This window comes from Mustela putorius, unplaced genomic scaffold (assembly GCF_011764305.1).
Source record: "Mustela putorius furo isolate JIRA1106 unplaced genomic scaffold, ASM1176430v1.1 tig00000589_pilon_pilon_pilon, whole genome shotgun sequence".
NCBI classification, from domain to species: Eukaryota; Metazoa; Chordata; class Mammalia; order Carnivora; family Mustelidae; genus Mustela; species Mustela putorius.
In genome coordinates, this window is record NW_025421425.1 from 2,711,149 (window position 1) to 2,731,705 (window position 20,557).

Below are 20,557 nucleotides of genomic sequence, written 5' to 3' on the forward strand. Positions count from 1 at the left end.
GTCACCTACTTGTCCTCGAAGACAACGCTCGTTTATCACGCTGATGCACATTCTCTTCCTTAGCGCAGTGCTTTGTGCCCGCAATACCCCTTCGGTTTTGTTGTTGTTTCCTAGGATAACGTTTTTGGGGGCTCCTTTTAATATTCTAAGAGCCTCGATGAGGAGAGTAGAATCACCTGTGAAGCTGAAAACAACATTCCTTATTTTAAGGCAGGAAAAAAGCTTTAGCTCCGAAGGCAAACAACAGATCTGCGGAGGATTCCATCCGTTGTCTTACCTGGCGGGACGGGCTCAGCGTCGTGCTGGGGCTGGGAAACGTACGCGATGGGACAGCAGCCGTCTCTGAGGGGGTTTCCTGATTTTGCTTGAAGGAATTCTGACTTATTGTGACTCCAAACCCTGTTGCTTAGGTTGGTTTGTTTGTTTTGGATGTAACTTGTTCAGAGGTCCTTTCGACTAAAAATCTCCCTTCTCAGGCCCACGAAGAGGTGATGCGTGCCAGGATGTGGTTTTCTCGCCTTGATCCCGCAGGCGAGGACGGTGACTCACCCACGGTGCTCTGATGTGGCGGGCACAGGAGGTCTGGGGACCACTTTCCGGGCTCAGGCCTGACACCGCCTCTGATGTTTGGCAATTCCAGGGGCCAGAATTAGCTCAAGTGCTATTCCTTTGTACCGCATGACTCCCGTAGCCACACGGGGCTTCCCCGGTGAGTGATGACTCCCTGACACACGCTGTTTCTAGAAGTGACCGAACCCGAGAGTTTCTAGCCAACTGACGTACAGAGGTCGAGGCCTCATTGGCCTTGACGGGGGAGAGTTCTGTGATGAAGCACGGGACTTCGGCAAACTGCTGTTCCATTTTGTGCCCTGAAATGTGGTTCCTGTGTACCTTGGAGCGTGGTCTAGTTGCACGCGTTGCTGCTCCACGTCGAGCTCATTGGACGTCCTCGTCGCGGAGGGGTGGAGAGGATGTCACCTCTCCCAGTGCGTCACCCAGGTAGAAAGTGTTGCATGTCAGAAGCGGCCACCTCCTCCAAAAGGTCACAGATGACCTTAGTCCTTCTGTGGCCGAAAGCAGCGTTTGTGGAGGGGCTGTTGCTGGGGAGCTGGGGAGCTGGGGACTCTGCCAGGACGCAGGGGTACAAGGTGCCGCCAAAGTCCCTGCCTGAAGGAGATCTCCACCCATACAGCTTTCTCCTCCCCCTCATCACGCCTGGCTGCGGGCTGTGGCTCAGAGATGCCCCTTTGCCCATTTCACTCCTCACTCCTCTCCCACACGCACTAGGTCCAGGGTTAATCAGCTTGAGATGTACACGGTCCCTTTTGGAAAACAGGATGCAGTCATTGGGAAAGAGGTTTCTAGATCTTCCTAGGAGAATAGGAAATAGCTGAGTCAAAAGCCTGGGTGTCTGTCCTGTCTGTCCCGGCGAGTGTGCTGGGGAAGCCACGGAGGGCACACTTGTCTCCTCTGCTCCTTGCCTCGGGGACCGGGGATGTCACTCTCACGCAACGTCACTCTCACGTTGCATGCTCTCCCTGAAGGAAAGCCGTGCTTTCTCGAAAAATTTCCATCCCAGCCGGGAGCCGAGCTGCATCCGGGCAATCTGCTGTTCGCTGCTGTGGGGACTGAAGGGCGTACCCAAGTTCGAGCTACTCTAGCTGCTCGTACCTAATGTGCCCTCGTCACTGAAACACAGGTACCCTTTTTTTCAAGATTCTAGGATGCAGGAAATTCATCCCTAATGATGTAGTTGTTTTGCCAGATGGCATGGAGTTCTAGAACAGGACCATGACGGCTTCTCAGCTTTGCTGTTGTTGACACTTGGTCTGGATAATTCCTCATTGTCAGGGCTGTGCTGGGCATTGTGGGATTATGGGTTGCACCCCGGCCTCCGCTCACCGGATGCTGCCGCCAGCTCCTCTCTCTTCCTCCCCAAAGCCCAGCTGGGACAATGAAAAATGCCTCCAGATATTGCCAAACGTTCTCTGGGGATAAAACCGCCCCCAGGTGAACACCACGGTCCCAGAGAAAACGACGATTGCATCGACTCTCCGAATACATCCCATGCTCTCGGCACATCTCCATTTGAAGAACGGCGCCAACAGGTTTCTGGTCAATCGCATGGAAACCGAGCCCTTGTGCGGCTTGTTGGACTCTCTCTTTCAGGGGACCCTCGGCAGCACGGGCTGCCGGTGCTGAAAGGTGCTGAAAGGCTCATTCCGGGCTTCTGGGGGCAAGTCCCGAATCTTCCTCACAAACCAGTTCATTAGATCCCATCATGTTGGGTCTTTTTCAGTTGACAAATCTGATTTTTTTTTTTTTTTGAAGTGTAGCACTTGGATTTGTAAGAATATTTAGAATTAAAGGGGAGGGAGAGGGAGAAATCGTTTTCTCTTGTCCTGGAGACCTTACACGCATTTCAGACAGTCTGTTCAGAAAGGCCGCTCAGCTGCTCGACACCACGTTGGGAAGAGCTGCAAATGCTTCCCCGTGGCCAAGGCGGAAACAGGTTCGAGATGCTGTGAGGAGCCCCGGGACCGTGAGCGGCAATGAACGGTCAGGATGGTTTTTATGTTTTTTTTTTTTTTTTAAAGATTTTATTTATTTATTTGGCAGACAGAGATCACAAGCAAGCAGAGAGGCAGAGAGGTGAATGGTCAGGACAGTTCATTTTACGTGTCCCCTTGGCTGGTCCACGGGGCCGTGGTATTTGGCCGAACATGATTCTGGATGTTTCTGTGACGCTCTGGCTGAGATTTACCTCGAAGCTGGTGGACTTCGAGGGAAGCAGGAGCTCTCCGTGCTGCAGTGCTCCTCACCCGGGCACGCGAAGGCCTGAAGAGAACGAAAGACGGACCTCCCCCAGCAAGAGGGAGTCCGGCCAGCGGACAGCCGCGGGGCTTGAACTTGGGCTTGAACTCTTCTCTGGGTGTCGCCCCTGCCGGCTCACCCTGCAGATTTCGTCAGCCTCCGTAAACGGAGGAGCCGATTCTTTAAAATGAATCTTTATTTCTCCAGCTAGCGATCAGTGAACTCTGGCTAATGCAGCAATTGAGGACATTTCAAATACTCGAGTTTCACGGTGACCCAGCACCACCCACTCAGCCCCGGTCCACTCCAGAAGCATACGGCCGTCGATGCTTCCTGGGATGGTTATGAAACGCAAAAAAAAAAAAAAAAAAAAAAAAAAAAAAAAAAGTTCTGTTTTGTTTTTGTTTTTCTGCTGCAGAGCCAGCAGGATACCAAGTCTCAGGGGGAAAAAAAAATTTACTTTGGGGTTTGTAAAAAGAAGCATTTAACCAGCACAGCAGCTGTGAAGTTAGAAAAAACTGCAGAGTGGCAGAACAGCACCGGCCACCGAGGCAGGAGACAGATGTCTTAAAAATAATTCATTAATTAAAAACCTGCTGGGTCTGGCAGTATCTTTCCTTTCCTTCTAGGTCCTCCCTCCAGCCCTGTGCCTTCTCGGGGGGCCCCCTCCCAGGAGGGGCCGTGCCGTCCACTTCACTAGTGGTCATTCCACGGTCTCCGGGGGTTCCCACCGTTTCCGGCTGGTTTTGGTGAAGCTGTGGGTACACATTGGCTCTCTGCCTCCCTCCCTAGTCTCTGGAAGCACCAGGACCGAGGATGGGGACCCATATTGTCTGGGTTGGGCATTGCTTGGGTGCCCTGGAGTCAGGCTATGAGATCCCAGTGCCTGAGGGTGGTCGAAAGGCCCGTTGCTGGCGCCCCACTGCCTTTGCCCTGTGTTTGCTTGAATCGGGCAGAATCTCATGGTGTCTCTGGTCTTGCATCATAAATGAATAACCATCACGATGATGAAGATAAATTAAGATCGACCGAATGCTCACCACCTCTGGAAAGTTCAGGAAGGTTCCTTTCGGCAGCGAGAAAGCAGAGGCCCAGAGGAGAAAAGCTAGGTGTCCGGCTCTGCAGGTTCTGAGTGAGAGTGGACCGTGACCTTGGAGGGCCTTCCCTGGCTCTGAGCTCTAACACAGCTCCATCAGGGGCTGGCCCTGGCTTGAAGAGGGGAGCTGAGCCATCCTCTGTGGTGGGTGGGCATGGGTGCCACAGGTATGGACCTGAAGGCCAGGAGAGCTTGGTTGTACGGCCCCTGTCTTTCTCCCAGACCCAGGGAAGGAATGGCCCAGGTGGAGACTTGTTGAGCGTAGGGACCCAGTGTCCCCAGACCAGGCCAGGGTGGCAGCAGTCCTCACAGTTGATCCAGCGTGGAGAGGGGGTCTGCTTCTCAGTCTACCCCAGGGCAGAGCACAGGGCTCTGGCTCCATGGGCAGCAGCAGCTGGATGAGGCGGCAGGAAGACCACGTGTGCCTCCCCATAACTGCCCAAGTCTCCCAACAACCAAGAACCCTTGTAAACGTTACCAGGGGGTTTCTTGGTGAAATCAGTCGAGGGGGTGAGCTTTGTACTGGGGCGACAGGACCCCCAGTTCACAGCATGTGGAAGCCAGGGGCGAAGGCAAGCCGTGTTGTCCTCCGGGTGACTTCTGTCCTAGGGGGCCCCTTGGGTCCCCAGGGTCCTAAGGATCTGCCTATCCCTGCTCTGCTGATCTTTACCTGGGCCCCTCTGGCCTCCTGTCCGGTCCCATGCTGTTGTTCCAGGACACAGCCTGGACCGGCATCGAGGCGGCCCTCCCTGTCCGCACGCTTCAGTGCCCGCTATCCCACATCTCTGCGCCCCACCCCTGCCACCGCCCAGGCTGGGGGCTCTGTTCCTGTGAAACTGGTATCAACCAGGGAGTTAATATGCACAATTGTTTCCATCCTTGCAAACCCCCTTTCTCTGCGTGCATGTGGCCCAGTCAGGCAGGTGGCGAACAGAGGACCAGAGATGCTAATTGAAGAGCCAGCCTCAGCAGGGGCGAGGTTGGCACCAGCTGGGTAAGCCGGTCTCCCCTCCCCAGTGCATGGCCCCCCGTCACGGGGCATGTCTGGGCGTGTCTGCCCAAGACCCGGCTTCTGCTTAAGGCTCAGCTCCGCCCAGGGCAGCCCAGCCCACGCCTGCCCTGCCCTCCCCTTTCAAAGGTAGCCGCTAAGCGGAGCTTTTAGTCCCTGTGAGGTTTTCAGATCAGCAGTGGTCCTCATCGCAGAGCTTCTTTCTCTGCGCTTTGTGCCTTCTGCTTACCCTCACCCTGTGCCTGTCCAGACTGCTGGCACCCGGCCACCCTGGGACTCCCTGTCTCCCCCAGGGCTTCAGCGTCCAAGTCCTAATCCTCGGGGGCTCAGCACCTGGACTGCCCCTTCCAGGCCATCTCGTCTCCTCGCCTCCTCTCACTTGATCTTTGCCATCTCGCTGCCTGGCTTCCCCGCATTCCTCGGCCTGCCCAACCCTTGGCCATCTCCCGAGCCCCATGGGGCCCCCCACGGCATCGCCCTTCCCGGCTAGCAGGCCGTGGGGCGTCTCACTGAGCTCGCACTCTGTAGCCAGACAGCCTGCCTGCAAGTCCAAGTGCCCGAGCCTCCCTGGCCTTGCGAGCGGGTGCGATGATGCGGCGAGCCATCTCCGCCCTCCGGGACGGTCGAGAGGCTTGTGGTGGACAGTGCAGGGACAGCGCTCAGCGCAGGGACGGGTGGACGCCTGGCCCAGCACGAACACGCAGCAGGGGTGGCGGCCACCTTCCCGGGGCGGCCCCCGTCTCCGCCAGCTCATGCTGCACCTGCGCCCCGTCCCGAGTCGCCGCGCCCGGTTCCACCGCCCATCCCTGTGCTCGAGTGCAGGGTAAGCTCTTCCTTCCCCAACTCCTCCCATCAGGGCTGGCGGAAGCCCCAGGATGTGATGGAATAATCCCACTAGAGACCCCGGCCTCTCTGGGTGTCCCAGCCATCCTTTCTGAGGCTCGGCAGCAGGTTCGACCCCCTTTCTTGGGCCAGGCCTGACGACCACCACCCCGGCTCTTCACCGCCCGGATCTGCAGCCAACAGGCTCGTGGGAGGCCGAGCACCTGCGTGGGCCGAGCGCGCCCGCTGTCCTCCTGACCTCGGTGTGATCGTCCTGGGCCCACATCGACTCTGTTCCATCCTCCCCGAGCGGGAGTCCCCGCTCTGGCTCACGGTCCCCCGTACCTGGGCTCCAGCACCTTTGCCACCAGCGCTCAGGACTCCTCCTGTCCTCAGTGCTCTGCGGCGCCCCCGCCAGCTAGGTCAAGGGAGTCTCTCGTTGGCTGATTCGTTGCTGATTCTCCTTCAAACCCCCTCTCCCCGAGGGCTGGGGTCTTAGCAGGCTGCTCCACTCTGACTCCTGGGAATTCTGGCTCTCCACTTCCCAGAAACCCCTGCTCTCAGGTTCCCGAGGGTGACAGAATCTGTCCCCTCCTCCTGTAGCTCCTGGTCCTCCCCAGTCTCTGGGTTCTGTCAGCAGAACTCTCAGGAACCCATGCCCGTGCAGCCCCTGGCTTGCTTGCTGCCTTTCTCCCCTTGGCCTGGCACCCTGGGTTCCCATCTTCAGTGTGTCCCCAAGGGCCCCACAGTCTCTGCCTCCCCGAGCCCCCACCCCCCCGCGGATGGGTGCAGGCCGCCCCCTCCGGCCCCAACACCAGTCCACGCCTTGGCCTCGGAAGAAATCCAGTTCCTATTCTCCCTTCCCCCCTGACCAGCCTGAGCAGCTGCTGTCTTTAGATAGTCTGGGTTCTGGACATTTCCCAGGAACAGAAACTTATACTACGTGGACTTTTGTGCCTGGCGTCTTTCACTGAGCATTAATGTGTTCAAGGTTCGTCTGTCTTGTGCTTGATGTTAGAGCTTCACTCCTTTTTAGGGCCACATAACAGACCCTTGGATAGATACACTATACTTAGTCAATCCATCCTTCAGCTGATGGACATTTAGATTTTCTGGGCCTTCGGGCCATTGTGCATACTGCTGCTACAAAGGACTGCGTGTGAGTTTTTGTGTCGACACGTGTTTTCATTGCTCTCCGTGGCTGCCCTGCATTTTACGCTCCGAATACCATGGCGTGGGGGTTCTGATTTCTCCATTATCTCTGTCAACACTTGTTATTATCTGACTTTCTGATTTTAGCCATCGTAGTGGGTGGGAAGTGATTGTGATCGACATTTCTCTGGTGACTGAGAATACTGAGCATCTTTTCACGTGCTTAAGGGGTACCTGTAGATCCCCTTGGACAAACGTTTGCTGACAGCAACTTCTGCCACCGGGCACTTGGTTTTAGTCTTTCCATCTGTAAAATGGGATCATCGTCACCGAAAGAACTCTTACAGAAAGGTGGGGTCTAGAAATGTGTGACTCTGGATGAAAACAGATACAGCTGAGAGCTGCAGCCCCACAAGCTGCAGGGACAGGGGACAGACACCTGGCTGGAGGCCCCAAGCATGCTCAAATCTCTCCCACATGTCTCCCCGTCTCCTGCAAGGCTGTGGCCGTTCCCGCTAATCTGCAGCCAGGAAAGCATTCTTACAGCCAGGTTTATTCAGAACAAACAGTGCGTGAAACAGAGTGAGCAGGGAAGGAGGTTCTTGGCTTTTCAGCACGTGATTGATGCTCTGGGTTGAATTACGTTTCCCCAAATGACATGTCAGGTCCTAATCCCCGCTCTCTGTGAACATGGCCTTATTTGGAAATAGGGTCTTTGTAGATCTAATTCCTTAACGTGAGGTCATAGGGGATTAGGGTGAGCACTAGTCCAATGAGGGTGTCCTTAGATGAAGAAGAGGAGGTGGACACAGATGCAGGCAAAGACAGCTGTTGGATTTATCTTGCAGCCATCAGTAAACACTGAGGAATGCCAGCAGCCATCAGAAGAAGGGTATGAGCCTCATCCAGAGCCTTCCCAGAGAGCAGGGCCCCGCTGATACTTTGATTGCAAGCCTCTAGACTCCAGAACCATGAAAGGATACATTTCCACTGGTGTAAGCTGGCCGCTTAGGGGTCTTTTATTACGGCAACAGTGGGGGAACAATGCAGGTGACCATCACATAAATAATAAAGCTCTTGGGGCAATTCTTTTCCACGTTGGTTGCATGTTTGGCATTTCTGGACTCCAGCATTTATTTATGGAAACTGCCTCTCCACCCAGTGGTACTAAAAATGACAGTCCCTCGTTTAGGATTCAGCGGAGTACCGCCAAGGTGCTTGCACAAACAGCGGCCCCATTGAGGACACCAGGGACGAGGAACGGCCAGGTTTGTTGGGAGATGCTGACTCTGGCTTGTCGCCCCCCCTTGTCGCTTCCCCCCCTCCCCCGGTGACACCCAGGTCCTCAGTCGACGAGGGAGTCCCTGTGGGGGAAACCTCAAGGGACCCTCCCAGTCCGAGCCTACAATCTGGCTGGATCTGGAGGTCTGACAGTTGTACTCACCTCCTCCCAGCCCTGGGGCTCCTGGACAGCTTTGGATAAAAGCAAATGTGTTTTCCATCAAAAGCTGCTTGCGGCACTCCTGGGCTTACTACTAATTCCTTCTTAAGTCTGTCCCAAAGCACCTATCTAGCGTAGGGCCAGCTGCTGGGCACAAGTAATATGTTTTAATCAGCCACATTAAGCTCTTCCATTTTAAGACATTTTAAAGTAGATGATGAGACTCAAAGTGTCAGGTGTCCAGCAGCTCGACTTTGTGGCTGGGCAACAATTTGTGAAAATATCCATCACACAGGCATGTTTGTGACTCTACTGAAACCATCTGGGAACCCCTGTAAAATGTAAAAGAAAAATCTCTGAAATATAAGAAAACACATGCCATGAGAAGAAATGCAAGTTTTATTACAATCATTATTATTCTCGAGGTTCACAACAGATGAACTCGTTCAGGAAAATATTTTGCACGTAAGGATTGAGAGCCCAGGGACACGTCTGAAGCAGCGAAAGGATGTGAACCATGTACCTTGGAAAACAGCGCAGGGCTTCGGGTTGCAAAACCAGAAAGTAACAAGGACCCATTTGAATTTCTGAATTTCCTAGGGGAGGGTATGGTGGTCCGCACAGGCCTGACCTAGCTCCAGGAGGTAGCTGGCTGGGGGCGGCTGCTGGCTTGCTGTGCTCCCAGGGCACGCTGTTCCCCCACGCCCAGTTCGCATCTCTGCAAGCCAGGTAGCCGGGTCATACCAACATCTCCCCATTTAAGGAATCCCAGGTGTGACCACAGGGTGCCTTGATGGTTCGACCCTGCTCCCGGAGAATCAATGAGAAGGGAAAGCAAACACTGCCTTTAGCATGTGAAACAGCGCTGTGTTGCTCCCTCGGGGAAGGGCGAGAGGTGGCTCTGATGAGGTCTGCATCGTTTTTACCAGTGGGCAGACGCGGCTTTGATCAGGACGTGAGGCGGCCCGGCGGGACTCACGCTGCTGACCCGCAGCAGGTCGGGCTGTTGGCCAGTGGGACGTGGGAGCCCTACCTGCTCCAGAAGCACCTGCTCTGGAAGACGGCTACGTCTGAGGAGGGCAGCCCTTCGGCTTTTCAGAAAAGTAAAAGCACTCTCCAGCCGTGAGCCGGGGCGCAGTCTAGGGCAGCTCCGGGTAGGAAAGATGGGCTGAAAGCGTAGGACCATCGGACTCGCCCAGGTGGTCGCGGACCCGGGCAGACCTGCGCTTGCGCAGAAGGATTTCGGGGCATCTGGATGGACGGGGTTTTCCTAGCTGAAACGGAACACGGGGTTTCCACCTTTCTCGGTGGAGACAACGGACAGGTTCTCGTCTGGTCTTTCGCTGAGCAAATGCCCTAGCTTTAGTGTTCCAGAACTAGCCTTGTGTCTGTTCGGGGGTCACTTCTAGAACTCAGGAGCAGCTCTAGACGGGATTCGGAACCCCGCGGCTCTGCCTGACGGCCCCGCTGGAGGCTGTCTGCGTCAGGAGGCAGCGCCAGACTCCGGACGCGCACTGCGATCTCCTCCCGGAGATGCTTCTTCCGAGCAGACTGCCTGGATTCCAATTTTCCAGGAGGGGGCTCCTGAGGCTCAAGAGCCTTTCAACGATGGGCGCCTCTCTTTCGCTTCCCGGGACCACCTGGTACACCCCCACCCCCGCCCTGTGCAGTGACCCCTGTCACGGGGAGGGGAATCTGGGGATGCTGGTGTCACCGCCACCAAAAACCTTCCCTGCCCTGCCTTCCTGCAACCCGCCCCTAATTACTGTCCCGTTCTCCCCTAGCTGTGAAGGCACAGTGTCCTGTCACTGAACAGCATGGTACGGGCGACAGCATGCTGCGGGCGACGTTTCCTCTGGCCTTTATCTATCCTGTCCTCCCAAAATGTGGCCCTCTTGTTTCTGGGACCACACGCAGGGCCTTCGATGACTGCTGACAGAGATGTAAAACTGAGCTCTGGAAACTTCCCTGGCTTAGGTCTGGGCAAAGTTCAGCTTCTGGCCCTTACAGGGAAACCAAAGGCCACCAATCAGGGCCTCTGTGGACACAAGGCTAGGGGGTCAGATCCTTTGTAGTTTCAGATACAGAAATTTAAGGCAAAGGCAGGGGCACTTGGCTTGGTCTTAGATTTCCCAGAGGAGCAGTATTGTTGAAGAAAATGCTGGTTTTCTCTGCTGAGGAAACACGAAAGATTGGGAAACTGAGGCACTGCTGCTGGACGCGCTGGGTCCCGCTGCTCACTTGCGAGGCTGCTGGATGTGCTGGGTTCTCGGGGACGGGTGCTTGTCTATGGAGGCGTGGGGCTTCTGGTGAGCCACCTGCGCGGCCGCCGGAGGGAAGTCCTTGTCGCCCTGTCGGGAGACAGAAGGCATGCACTCACCCAGGGCAGACAGGGCGGGGTGACAGGGAGGCCCCCAACACCACGTCTACCAGCTTCCCTGCAGGGTGGCTGATGACGGGGGGGGGGGACCTGCCGGTGGGCAGCAGGAGGTCTCCTAGCACCTCAGGGGTCCAGAAGCTCTCTGGGGAGCAGAAGAGGGCACGAGGCTCGGGCACCACCCTGAGGGGGAGAAGGCTCACGCTCTCTGCCCCCTCGTCTTGAGCTCAGGTCACCATGGGGCTCCCTCAGAAGTAAGCTGGGCTTGGGTGGCCTTCCTCTGCTGGCGCTGACCTCGTGACCCTTCCAACTGGGGCAAGACAGAGCCAACTCCAGTCTTAGATTCTAATTTGCTGTCATAGCCGAGTCAGGGCACTGGGGAAGGAGACACCCACGGTGGGGTGGAAAGTTGGGAAGTGACGCCAGAGCCAACCCCCTCCAGTTGCAAAGGCGGCGCCGGGATCTGTCAGGAGAAGTGCCTTCCAGTGCCACCATGCAAGTGTGGTGGTGGCCGGGCCGGGCCGCCGCGAGCTGGCTGGAGCCGCGGCGTGCTGCGGCCGAGTCAAGCGACCCTGGGCTGACTTTGGACTTGGACTGCCATGCAGTTCTCTCTCATGTAACAGGTGTGCCACCCGTCTGTCCCCGGGGCCCTGGGGCGAGCTGTTCTGAGCAACCGCAGGGTCTAACTCATCACACGCTGAGGGCGCGATTGCACCGAGAGCCCCAGGGCTGTGGGCGGACGCACCCGGGGCCTCCCTCAAACGCACGTTTGCTGACGGGCGTTAAAAAAAATATGTTGTGGGGGGTGCCTGGGTGATGCAGTCGGCCAAGCATCTGAATCTTGGTTTTGGCAGGTCCTGATCTCAGGGTCGTGAGATCGAGCCCCACCTCGGGCTCCGCACTCAGCAGAGCTGGCTTGAGAGTCTCTCTCTGCCTGCCCTTCTCGTGCTCGCGCGTGCTCTAAATACATAAATAAATCAATCTTGGGAAAAAAAAAAAAAGAAGTTGGGTCTCACCAGAAAAAGGGGCTCCTAAAAGGTAAAGGGCGTGGCAAATACCCGTGAGTTTAGTCCAGGGGTTGGCGAGCATTTTCTGTGACGGGCCGGGTCACAAACATGGCTCTGCGGGTCACTCCCTGCCACTGCGGCAGGAAGCAGCCACAGACGCACCGGCCCGAGCAGCCGAGGCTGGGTGTGCTAAGACCTCACCTGTGGACACCGGGATGTGAATGGCATGTAATTTTCACGTGTCACAACCTATACTTCTCATTTTGAGTTTTCAACCATTTAAAGATGCAGAAACATGCTGAGCTCACAGGTCACCCAGAAACTGCGGGCTTGGGGGTGCCCAGCAGCTCCGGCTCCTGGGAGCACGCCATGCGGTCACCGTTCCACACGGGCGCTCGCGACAGACGCGACATAGCACGGGGGCCCCTGGGTCCCCGACAGGACGGGAGGAATCCAATCCCGCGCCAAGGGTTTGCCAGAACGGCTCTTACCCGGGCAATGACACCAGAGATGAACACGGTCGGCTTGGGCGGGCTGCAAAGACAAGAAGAGAAAAGGCGACGTCAGGGAACAGAAGAGCAAGGAGACAGGCAGAGGGAGCGCGGGGCAGGCAGGTCCACGGGGACGGAGGAGGACGGAGGAAGGGGAGCAAACCTCCTCTCCTGAATGATTTCTTCTCCCCTGGACCAGTGGGGTCCATCTCTTGAGGTGAGTTCAGGCAGGAGCCAGGACTAGCAGGCAGCAGGTGGGTCTGTGTTTTCTTTGTGTTTTTGGCGGGGGGAGGGGTGTCATCCTCAAACAGTGGCTGTTAGAGCAGTTTTTGTTTCACGAGATTATGGACAAGGGTGCCTCCCGAAGCAGGGAAGAGTGAGGTCGCGGAACCGGGAGGCGCCCACCCCAGACGGATTCTCGTCCCCACCCTCGCCGCGGCTTCTAGCAGCTTCTAACAGGGGGAAAGCCCTGGGTCGGTTCAAAGCACCTGGCCCTTAGGAGACCCAGGTATTAAAAATGTAGGGTCCTCGTGAGGCTACTGCCATTTCTTACCACCTGAAATCCTATGGAGCTACCCGCGTGTCAACCTCCCCGGGAGGTGGGAGAAAGGGCCCAAGTCACACGCGTCCCTTGCCGGAAAGCACAGAAGTGCAAACATGGTCAAGTCAGCTGCCACCGCACCACATGGAAATAATCAGTTAATACACGGTTCTCTGTCCAGCCTATTTCTGGACAGACGGACGCACTTGTTTTCACATCAAACTTTTTTCTTACAGTAGACTCATACTGTTTAGTGCATTTAGGAGATGCTGACCACACTTTCACGTTCGTGTACACTCGCCTCTGCGTGTTTTCAAATGGCTGCGTGTGCACCGTTTTAAGAACATCAGAACACCGATCTGGGGGGTACGCAGACGCACACCCCTGTGAAACGCCCCCATCAGAGCAAAGGGGACCTGGGAGCGACAGGTGAATAATACAAGGCCAGCCTGGCAGGGAGAGGGCCACGGGGTGGGGGGGCAGCTCCAGGAGGCATTAGGTTGTGGTCAAGGCCAGTGCTGCTGGGCAGATGGGGGGCGGGGAATCCGTCCTGCTGCTGCCCAGCCCCTCCCACCTGCTCTGCTGCTCTGCTCTGCTGCTGGGCATCAGGGAGGGAAACCACTTGTCTTTGTTTTGCTCCGGGCAAACGCCCCAGGATTCACTAAGTTCACTGTTCATCTCCCCAACAGTTTCGCTAAAATACCTGAAATTCTCCCAAGTGATTTCTGTTACTCTGGGAGATTAAGAAACTTCAAGTCTTACTAAGCAGTAGAGAGATGTCCCTACATGACTGGTTTTATTTTTGCTTTTGTCGCGCAGTGAACTGAGTTGGATTTTTTTCTTCAATTACAAATATGATTTGGCTACAAGGTCAATAGCGCAACGGCCGGCCAGAGACGAGTAGGTTCAGCTCGAGGGGAAGTCCCCCACGTGGTAGATTTGGAAGCGTTTGCCATCCAGACACTTCCTGCTGCGAGGGCTCCCGACCACCCACAGGGTGGGCCCCCAGGGTGTTCACGTCCAAGGGTTTTGCATCCCAAGCTGCGGAACCGTGTTCCGGATTCTAACATTTCACGAATGTTTTAGAGAGGACTATGGTACCCCAAGACTTTCTTACATTTTGCATGTTCCTTTAAAAATCTAGGGAAAGCCTGAAGTAGGGAAGGCTCTGTTTTGTGGACTGATTCTGTAGCATCTCCTTCCAGGCATCGTTTGGTGCCCAGACGGCAGGATTGCTTGCATTGTGTCCACTGCTTTTAGTTTTGTAACCTGAGTCAAGGCATTCAAAGGCAGTAAAGACAGCCCCCCACACCTCCACCACCCCCAGCAAGTACTTGATAAGAAAGTCACCCACAGAGAGTGAATCTAGTCAAGATAACCGTCGAGTGACTCCCTGCCCAAAGGGAACCCTAAAAGGTGTCCCAGGAAGCCCGAGCCATTATATATGTAAAACACGCATGCTTGCTTCCCCTCCTGGTGTGTCTGTATACATGTATGTACACCTTCATTGCTGAAAAGCAGACAAGCAAAAACAATGTCAAAATCGCTATATGGCTGTGTGTAGGAAACACACAAACGCACATTTTTCACAGAGAACTGGACTGTGGGAATACGGCGGCCCAACCGGCAGAGAGCGAGCGCACCTGGGCGAGGCGGCGTCCGACTCCGGACGAGGCGGCCGACAGCAGGCAGGGAGGAGCAGAGGCCAGCCTGCCGCAGGTCCCTGCGTCCTGAACCCCTCGGGCCCCCAGCGCCCTTCCTGCCGTTCCCCGGTGCACCTAACCCCGCCGGTCGGCAGCCCCTGCCCCTGACTTCCAGGAATCTGGTTCTCGGGGGGCTGGGGCAGCACCCGCTCCCCTCCGCGTGCAGGGAGGGAGGGTTCCCAGCCCCCAGGAGCCCCATCGGGTCCCACGCTTCCAGCCCGTGGCCGCCGCCGCCTCCTCACAGGTGACCCTTCAAAGCCTGGCTATTTCCGTCCAGGTCAGGCCCTGGGCCCCTCCCACATTAAACATGAATGTGGGTTCCAGGCCTCGCTTTCAGAAGGTCTTGGGAAGTGTGTGCAAATGGTCACGATCAGAGGCCATTACTGACCCGGGTCCAGCCCCAGCGCCACAGAATGCACGTGCAGGGGGACGGCCGCTAGAATCCAACTCCCAGAGCCTCCCCCGACATGAGCCTCTCAAGGACACCTCACCACACGACCGCGGGGGCGGCCGTGGAGACTCTGGGGACTGAAGGAGATGCCAAGATGAGAACGTTCCAGCCCGGCTCATTCCCTGAGGGGTGTCCGGGGACTCTGGGTGCAGAACTTAAGGCTCCCCGCAGGGACAGGGCTGCAAGATGGTCCTCCCCTCGCTGACCCCGCCCTCCCGAGCAACCTACGCTTTGACGTACAGGCCTTACGCTTTCGGATTTTCACGGCTTACTGGATCCTGCTCACAGTGGATAAGCGTGTCGGTGAAAAGCAAGTTGGGTTCAGAGTACAGACATATGCTCTGACACCCGCTGGGGCGGCGGGGGGCGGAAAGCTGGGTGCTGGGGCTCTGAACCAGATGTTCCATGGCCCGTGTATTCTGTCCAAAGGGGCTCCTTAGGTTTGAGATGGTGGTGGGGGAGGTTTCTGACACCTTCTCCTGCAATTCATGAACCACTGCTTGGTTAGCGGTGAGAAGGGGGACACACGGCAAAGCTCCTGGGGCAAACCCTGCAGATATACGCACAGGGCACGTGTGTCCCACGGTCCCTCGGGAAAGGAATACAGATGTGGGAAATAATACAAATGACAGAAGTAGGTACTAAAATATCGTATTAGTATAAATATTAAAAAATAAGTAAATACTAAACAGGGATTAAAAGTCCAAATAACCTCTTATCCAATCTTTGTTCTTGTTGTTGTATGAAAAAGTACATAGTGCTTGATCGGTGCCCGCCCATACCACGTGTTCACGGATGGGCGCACAGCTGGGCCCTCACTAAGATGCTGGCCCACTGGGGCATCGAGGGACCCGTGCAGGGATGGGGTGCGGCCTAGGGAGCCACCGAGGCCACACCCACCCCATCTCTTGGCCATGGCAGGCCCCATCCCCGCTACCAGGTATGGTGTTTGTGACTCATCCTTGGTCAAAGAGACACAAAGTAGCCCTTTGCGTACTGCAGAGGGCTGATTCTGGACCCAGGAGCAGGCGCAGTCAGTGGCCTTCAGGTCACAGCAGACTTCAGGACCCAACCAGAACAATGCGTATGCTGTCCAGTTACGCTGGGGGATGGGAGCGACAGTAAAGGTCCCAAGGACTTGACCCGCATCCTCGTTCTCCAGGGCCTCCATCTCTAGGTGCAGGCAAAACACAACAAAACAAAATGAACACAAACAAACAAAAAAAAACCAAAAAAACCAAACCCCACAAATAACAAAAATGGCACTGAAAGGAGTAAGGCTAAGGCCCTGTAGATCCAACACATTTTGGGGGAGGTTCTTGCTTTAAGATTGCACTTTCTAATTAAAAAAAAAAAATTCAGATCAAGTAGGATTTATTCCTGGGCTCCCGGGGTGGTTTAATATTCACAAATCAATCAACGTGATACACCACATTAATAAAGGCAAGGATAAGAACCACATGATCCAAGAGATGCAGAAAAAGCATCTGACAAATTAGAGCACCCATTTTGATAAAAACCCTCAACAACACAGGGATAGAGGGAACATATCTAAACATCCTAAGGGTCATACACGAAAGACCCACAGTTGACAACATCCTCAATGGGGAAAAACTGAGAGCCTGTCCCCCAAGATCAGGAACAAGACAGGGATGTCCATGCTCACCAGTACTATTTAACGTAGTACTGGAAGTCCTAGTGTCATCGATGAGATAACAGAAAGAAATAAAAGGAATCCAGATCAGCAAGGAAGAAATCAAACTTCCATTATTTCCAGATGACATGACACTCTACATAGAAAATCTGAAAGACTAAAATTGCTGTAACTAATATAGGAATTTAGCAAAGTTGCAAGATTTAAAATCAATGTACAGAAACCTGTTGCATTTCTATACAGCAATAATGGAGCAGCAGAAAAAGAAATCAAGAATCAATCTCACTTACAACTGTACCGAAACCAGTAAGATACCTAGGGGTAAACCTAACCAAAGGAGTAAAAGATCTGTACCCTGAAAACTATACAACATTTATGAAAGAAATTGGAGAGGACACGAAGAAATGGACTGGAAGAATAAACAGTGTTAAAAAGTCTATACTACCGGGGCGCCTGGGTGGCTCAGTGGGTTAAGCCGCTGCCTTCGGCTCAGGTCATGATCTCAGGGTCCTGGGATCGAGTCCCGCATCGGGCTCTCTGCTCAGCAGGGAGCCTGCTTCTCCCTCTCTCTCTGCCTGCCTCTCCATCTACTTGTGATTTCTCTCTGTCAAATAAATAAATAAAAAATAAAAAAAAAAATCTTTAAAAAAAAAAAAAAAAAAAAAAGTCTATACTACCCAAAGCAATCTACACATTTAAAGCAATTGCTATCAAAATACCATCAGCATTTTTCACAGAGCTAGAACAAACAATCCTAATATTTGTACAGAACCACAAAAGATCCCAATCGCCAAAGCATCCTGAAAAAGAAAAGCAGAGCTGGAGACATCACGATTCTGAATTTTAAGCTCTATGACAAAGCTTTAGTCACCAAAACAGTATGGTACTGTCTCAAAAACAGACAAACAGACCAGTGGAACAGAGTAGAAAACCCAGAAATGGACTCACAAATAGAGGGTTCTCTAATCTTTGACAAAGCAGGAAAGAATACCCAATGGAAAAAAGACAGTCACTTCAACAAATGGAGTTGGGAAAATGGATGGCCACATGAAGAATGAAACTAGACCGCTTCCTCAGAGCATACACAAAAATAAATTCAAAATGGAGGAAGGGCCTAAATGTGAGGCAAGAAACCATCAAAATCCTAGAGGAGAACACAGGCAGCAAACTCTCTGACCTTAGCCCCAGCAGCTTCTTCCTAGACATGTCAACGGGGCAAGGGACACAAAAGCAAAAATGAACTATGGGGACTTCATCAGGATAAAAAGCTTCTGCGCAGCAAAGGAAACAGTCGGCAAAACTAAAAGGCAGTTTGTGGAATGGGAGAAGATATTTGCAAATGACATATCCAATAAAGGATTAGTATCCAAAATCCATGAAGAACTTACCAAAGTCAACACCCAAAACTCAAATAATCGAGTTAAGAAATGGGCAGAAGACATGAATAGTCAATTTCCCAAAGAAGACCTCCAGATGACTAGCAGACACATGAAAAGATACCGAACATGACTCATCATCAGGGAAATGCAAATCAAAACCACAATGAGATAGCATCTCACACCTCTCAGAACGGCTAATATTAACCACACAGGAAACAGAAGATGTTGGCGGGGATGCGGAGAAAGGGGAACCTGTTTCCACAGCTGGTGGGAATGCAAGCTGGTGCAGCCACTCTGGAGAACAGCATGCGGGTCCCTCAGAAAGTTAAAAATAGAGCTACCCTAGGATTCAGCAATTGCATGAGTAGGTATTTACCCAAAGGACACAAAAATACCAATTTGAAGGGGGTACACACATCCTGATGCGCTGTTTGTAGCAATATTACCAGCGACAGCCAAACTATGAAAAGAGCCCAAGTGTCCATTGAATGATGAACGGATAAAGAAGATGTGGTGTCTTTCTCTCTCTCTCTCTCTCTCTAGATATATATAATGGAATATTACTCAGCCATAAAAAAGAATGAAATCTTGCCATACGCAGTGACGTGGCTAGAGCCAGAGGGTATTATGTTAAGTGAAAGAAGTCAGAGAAAGACAAATACCACGTGATCTCACTCATAGGTGGAATTTAGGAAACAAAACAGATGAACATAGAGCAAAAGGAAAGAAAGAAGAAAGTAAACCATAAAAAGACTCTTAATGGCAGGGAACCAACTGAGGGTTGCGGGGGGGGGGGGAGCCGGCTGGGGGACAGGCTACAGGGGCGATCAGGAAGGTGCTTGCGATGAGCGCGGAAGTGCTGAACCACTGACTTCTGCCTCTGACACCAGTATAACTCTATATGTTAACTAGAATCTAAATAAAAATTTGGAGAAAAAGTATTAAAAAAACAGAAATCATTCAAGGACTGTGCGGCACGTGCGAGCTCTTAGCTGGCCGGGAGAGACCCGGCGTCGGCTAGCTCCACCGGCCCGCCCCACGTCAGCAGGCTCCCGAGACTGGAGGGCCTTCTCCCCTCCTTGCCGGCTCTGCTCTAAACCCTAGCTAGCTCAGCAACGAATTCAAAAAATCCTTGACCATTTTAACCGTTTTTATTTATTTATTTTTTAAAAGATTTTTATCTATTTGAGAGAGGGAGAGCAAGCGAGCATGAGCGGGGAGGGGGAGAGGGAGTCTCAGGCAGACTCTGCACTGAGCACGGAGCCCAATGTGGGGCTCGATCTCATGACCCTGAGATGGGGCCTTGAGCTGAAACTGAGAGTCGGCAGCCTGACGGCACCATCACCACTTCAGCGATTTTTAACTGCTCGGTGGTAGACCTGGTGGCAGCAAGCACACGCACGATGTTATCCAGCCATCGCCGTTGTCCGTCTGCAGAGCTTTTCAGCAACCTTAGGAGAAACAATTACACAGCAACGCCAGTGCCTCCAGGACCCCCTCCTCCAGCCTCTCCCACAGCCCCCAGTCCTCTCCTCAGCCGCTGGCAACTGCCGTTCTTCCTTCTGTCCTAATAACTGGACGACTTGGGCACCTCAGACCTCAGATGAATGGAATCTTGCTTATTTCCTTTAAAACACAAGTTTCACCCATGTTGTAGCATACGTTAGAACTCCCTTCTTTTGGGGCACCCGGGTGGCTCAGGCGGTTAAGCGTCTGCCTTCGGCTAAGGTCATAGACTCAGGATCCTGGGATGGAGTCCCCCTTCGGGCTCCTTTCTCAGCGGGGAGCCTGCTTCTCCCTCTGCCTGCCTCTCTGCCTACTTGTGCTCGCTCTCTGACAAACAAATAAATTAAAAAAAAAAATCTTTGCAAAAAATAAAAAAAAAGAATTCCCTTCTTTCTCAGGTTGAATTATGTGCCATTATAGGGGTAGGCCACATTCTTTTTATCCACTTGTCGCTGATGGACACATGGGTTCTTTCCACCTTTTGGCCACTGTGACAAACGACACGGTGGACACTGATGTCACAGGACCTGTTTGCGTCCCTGCTGTCAAGTCTCTCGTGTATTCACTCACAAGGGGACCCCTGGGTCCTGTGGTCGGTAAGCCCACATTCAGGTCTGAGGAACCACTGAACGGTTTGCCACGGAAGCTCCACCATTTGAGATTCCCATCAGCAAAGCCCGGGGTCCCATTTCTGCACGTCGCCCATTTTTATCATCGTCCGGGGCTTTTTGATAGCAGGCATCTCAATGTGTGAAATGTGCTATATCGTCATTGTTTAGACTTAGCAACTGAAGTTTAGGAATAAGGTTCCTTGGGGCGCCTGGGTGGCTCAGTCAGTGAAGCGTCTGCCTTCGGTTCAGGTCATGGTCCTAGGGTCCTGGGATCGAGCCCCGCATCTGGATCCCTGCTCAGCGGGGGTCTGCTTCCCCCCCCCCTTCCTCCCCACTGCTCCTATACGTATGAACTCTCTCTCTCTCAAATAAATAAATTAAATCTTGGGGGGAAAAAAGAGCTTCCTTGCAGCAGGGAATAAAACGTATCAGTGCGCACTGATCATCGGCCACGGTCTTTAGGACACCACGCCCCCCCCCCCAAGTGCTCTCCCCTCTGAAAG

The 20,557-nt window shown here is 53.7% G+C and overlaps 1 protein-coding gene across 1 annotated transcript in view; it reads right to left on the reverse strand.

Annotated features, from left to right (window-relative positions):
- Positions 1-8,715: 8,715 nt before the first annotated feature.
- Positions 8,716-20,557, reverse strand: part of LOC101683586 (death associated protein) — a 66,388-nt gene continuing 54,546 nt past the window's right edge. The window contains exons 3-4 of the mRNA XM_045082019.1: positions 12,210-12,252; positions 8,716-10,685 (exon numbers count right to left, since the gene is read on the reverse strand). Of these exons, the coding sequence (XP_044937954.1) occupies positions 10,572-10,685; positions 12,210-12,252 (157 nt within the window). The 3' untranslated portion in view covers positions 8,716-10,571. The remainder of the gene's footprint in view (positions 10,686-12,209; positions 12,253-20,557) is intronic.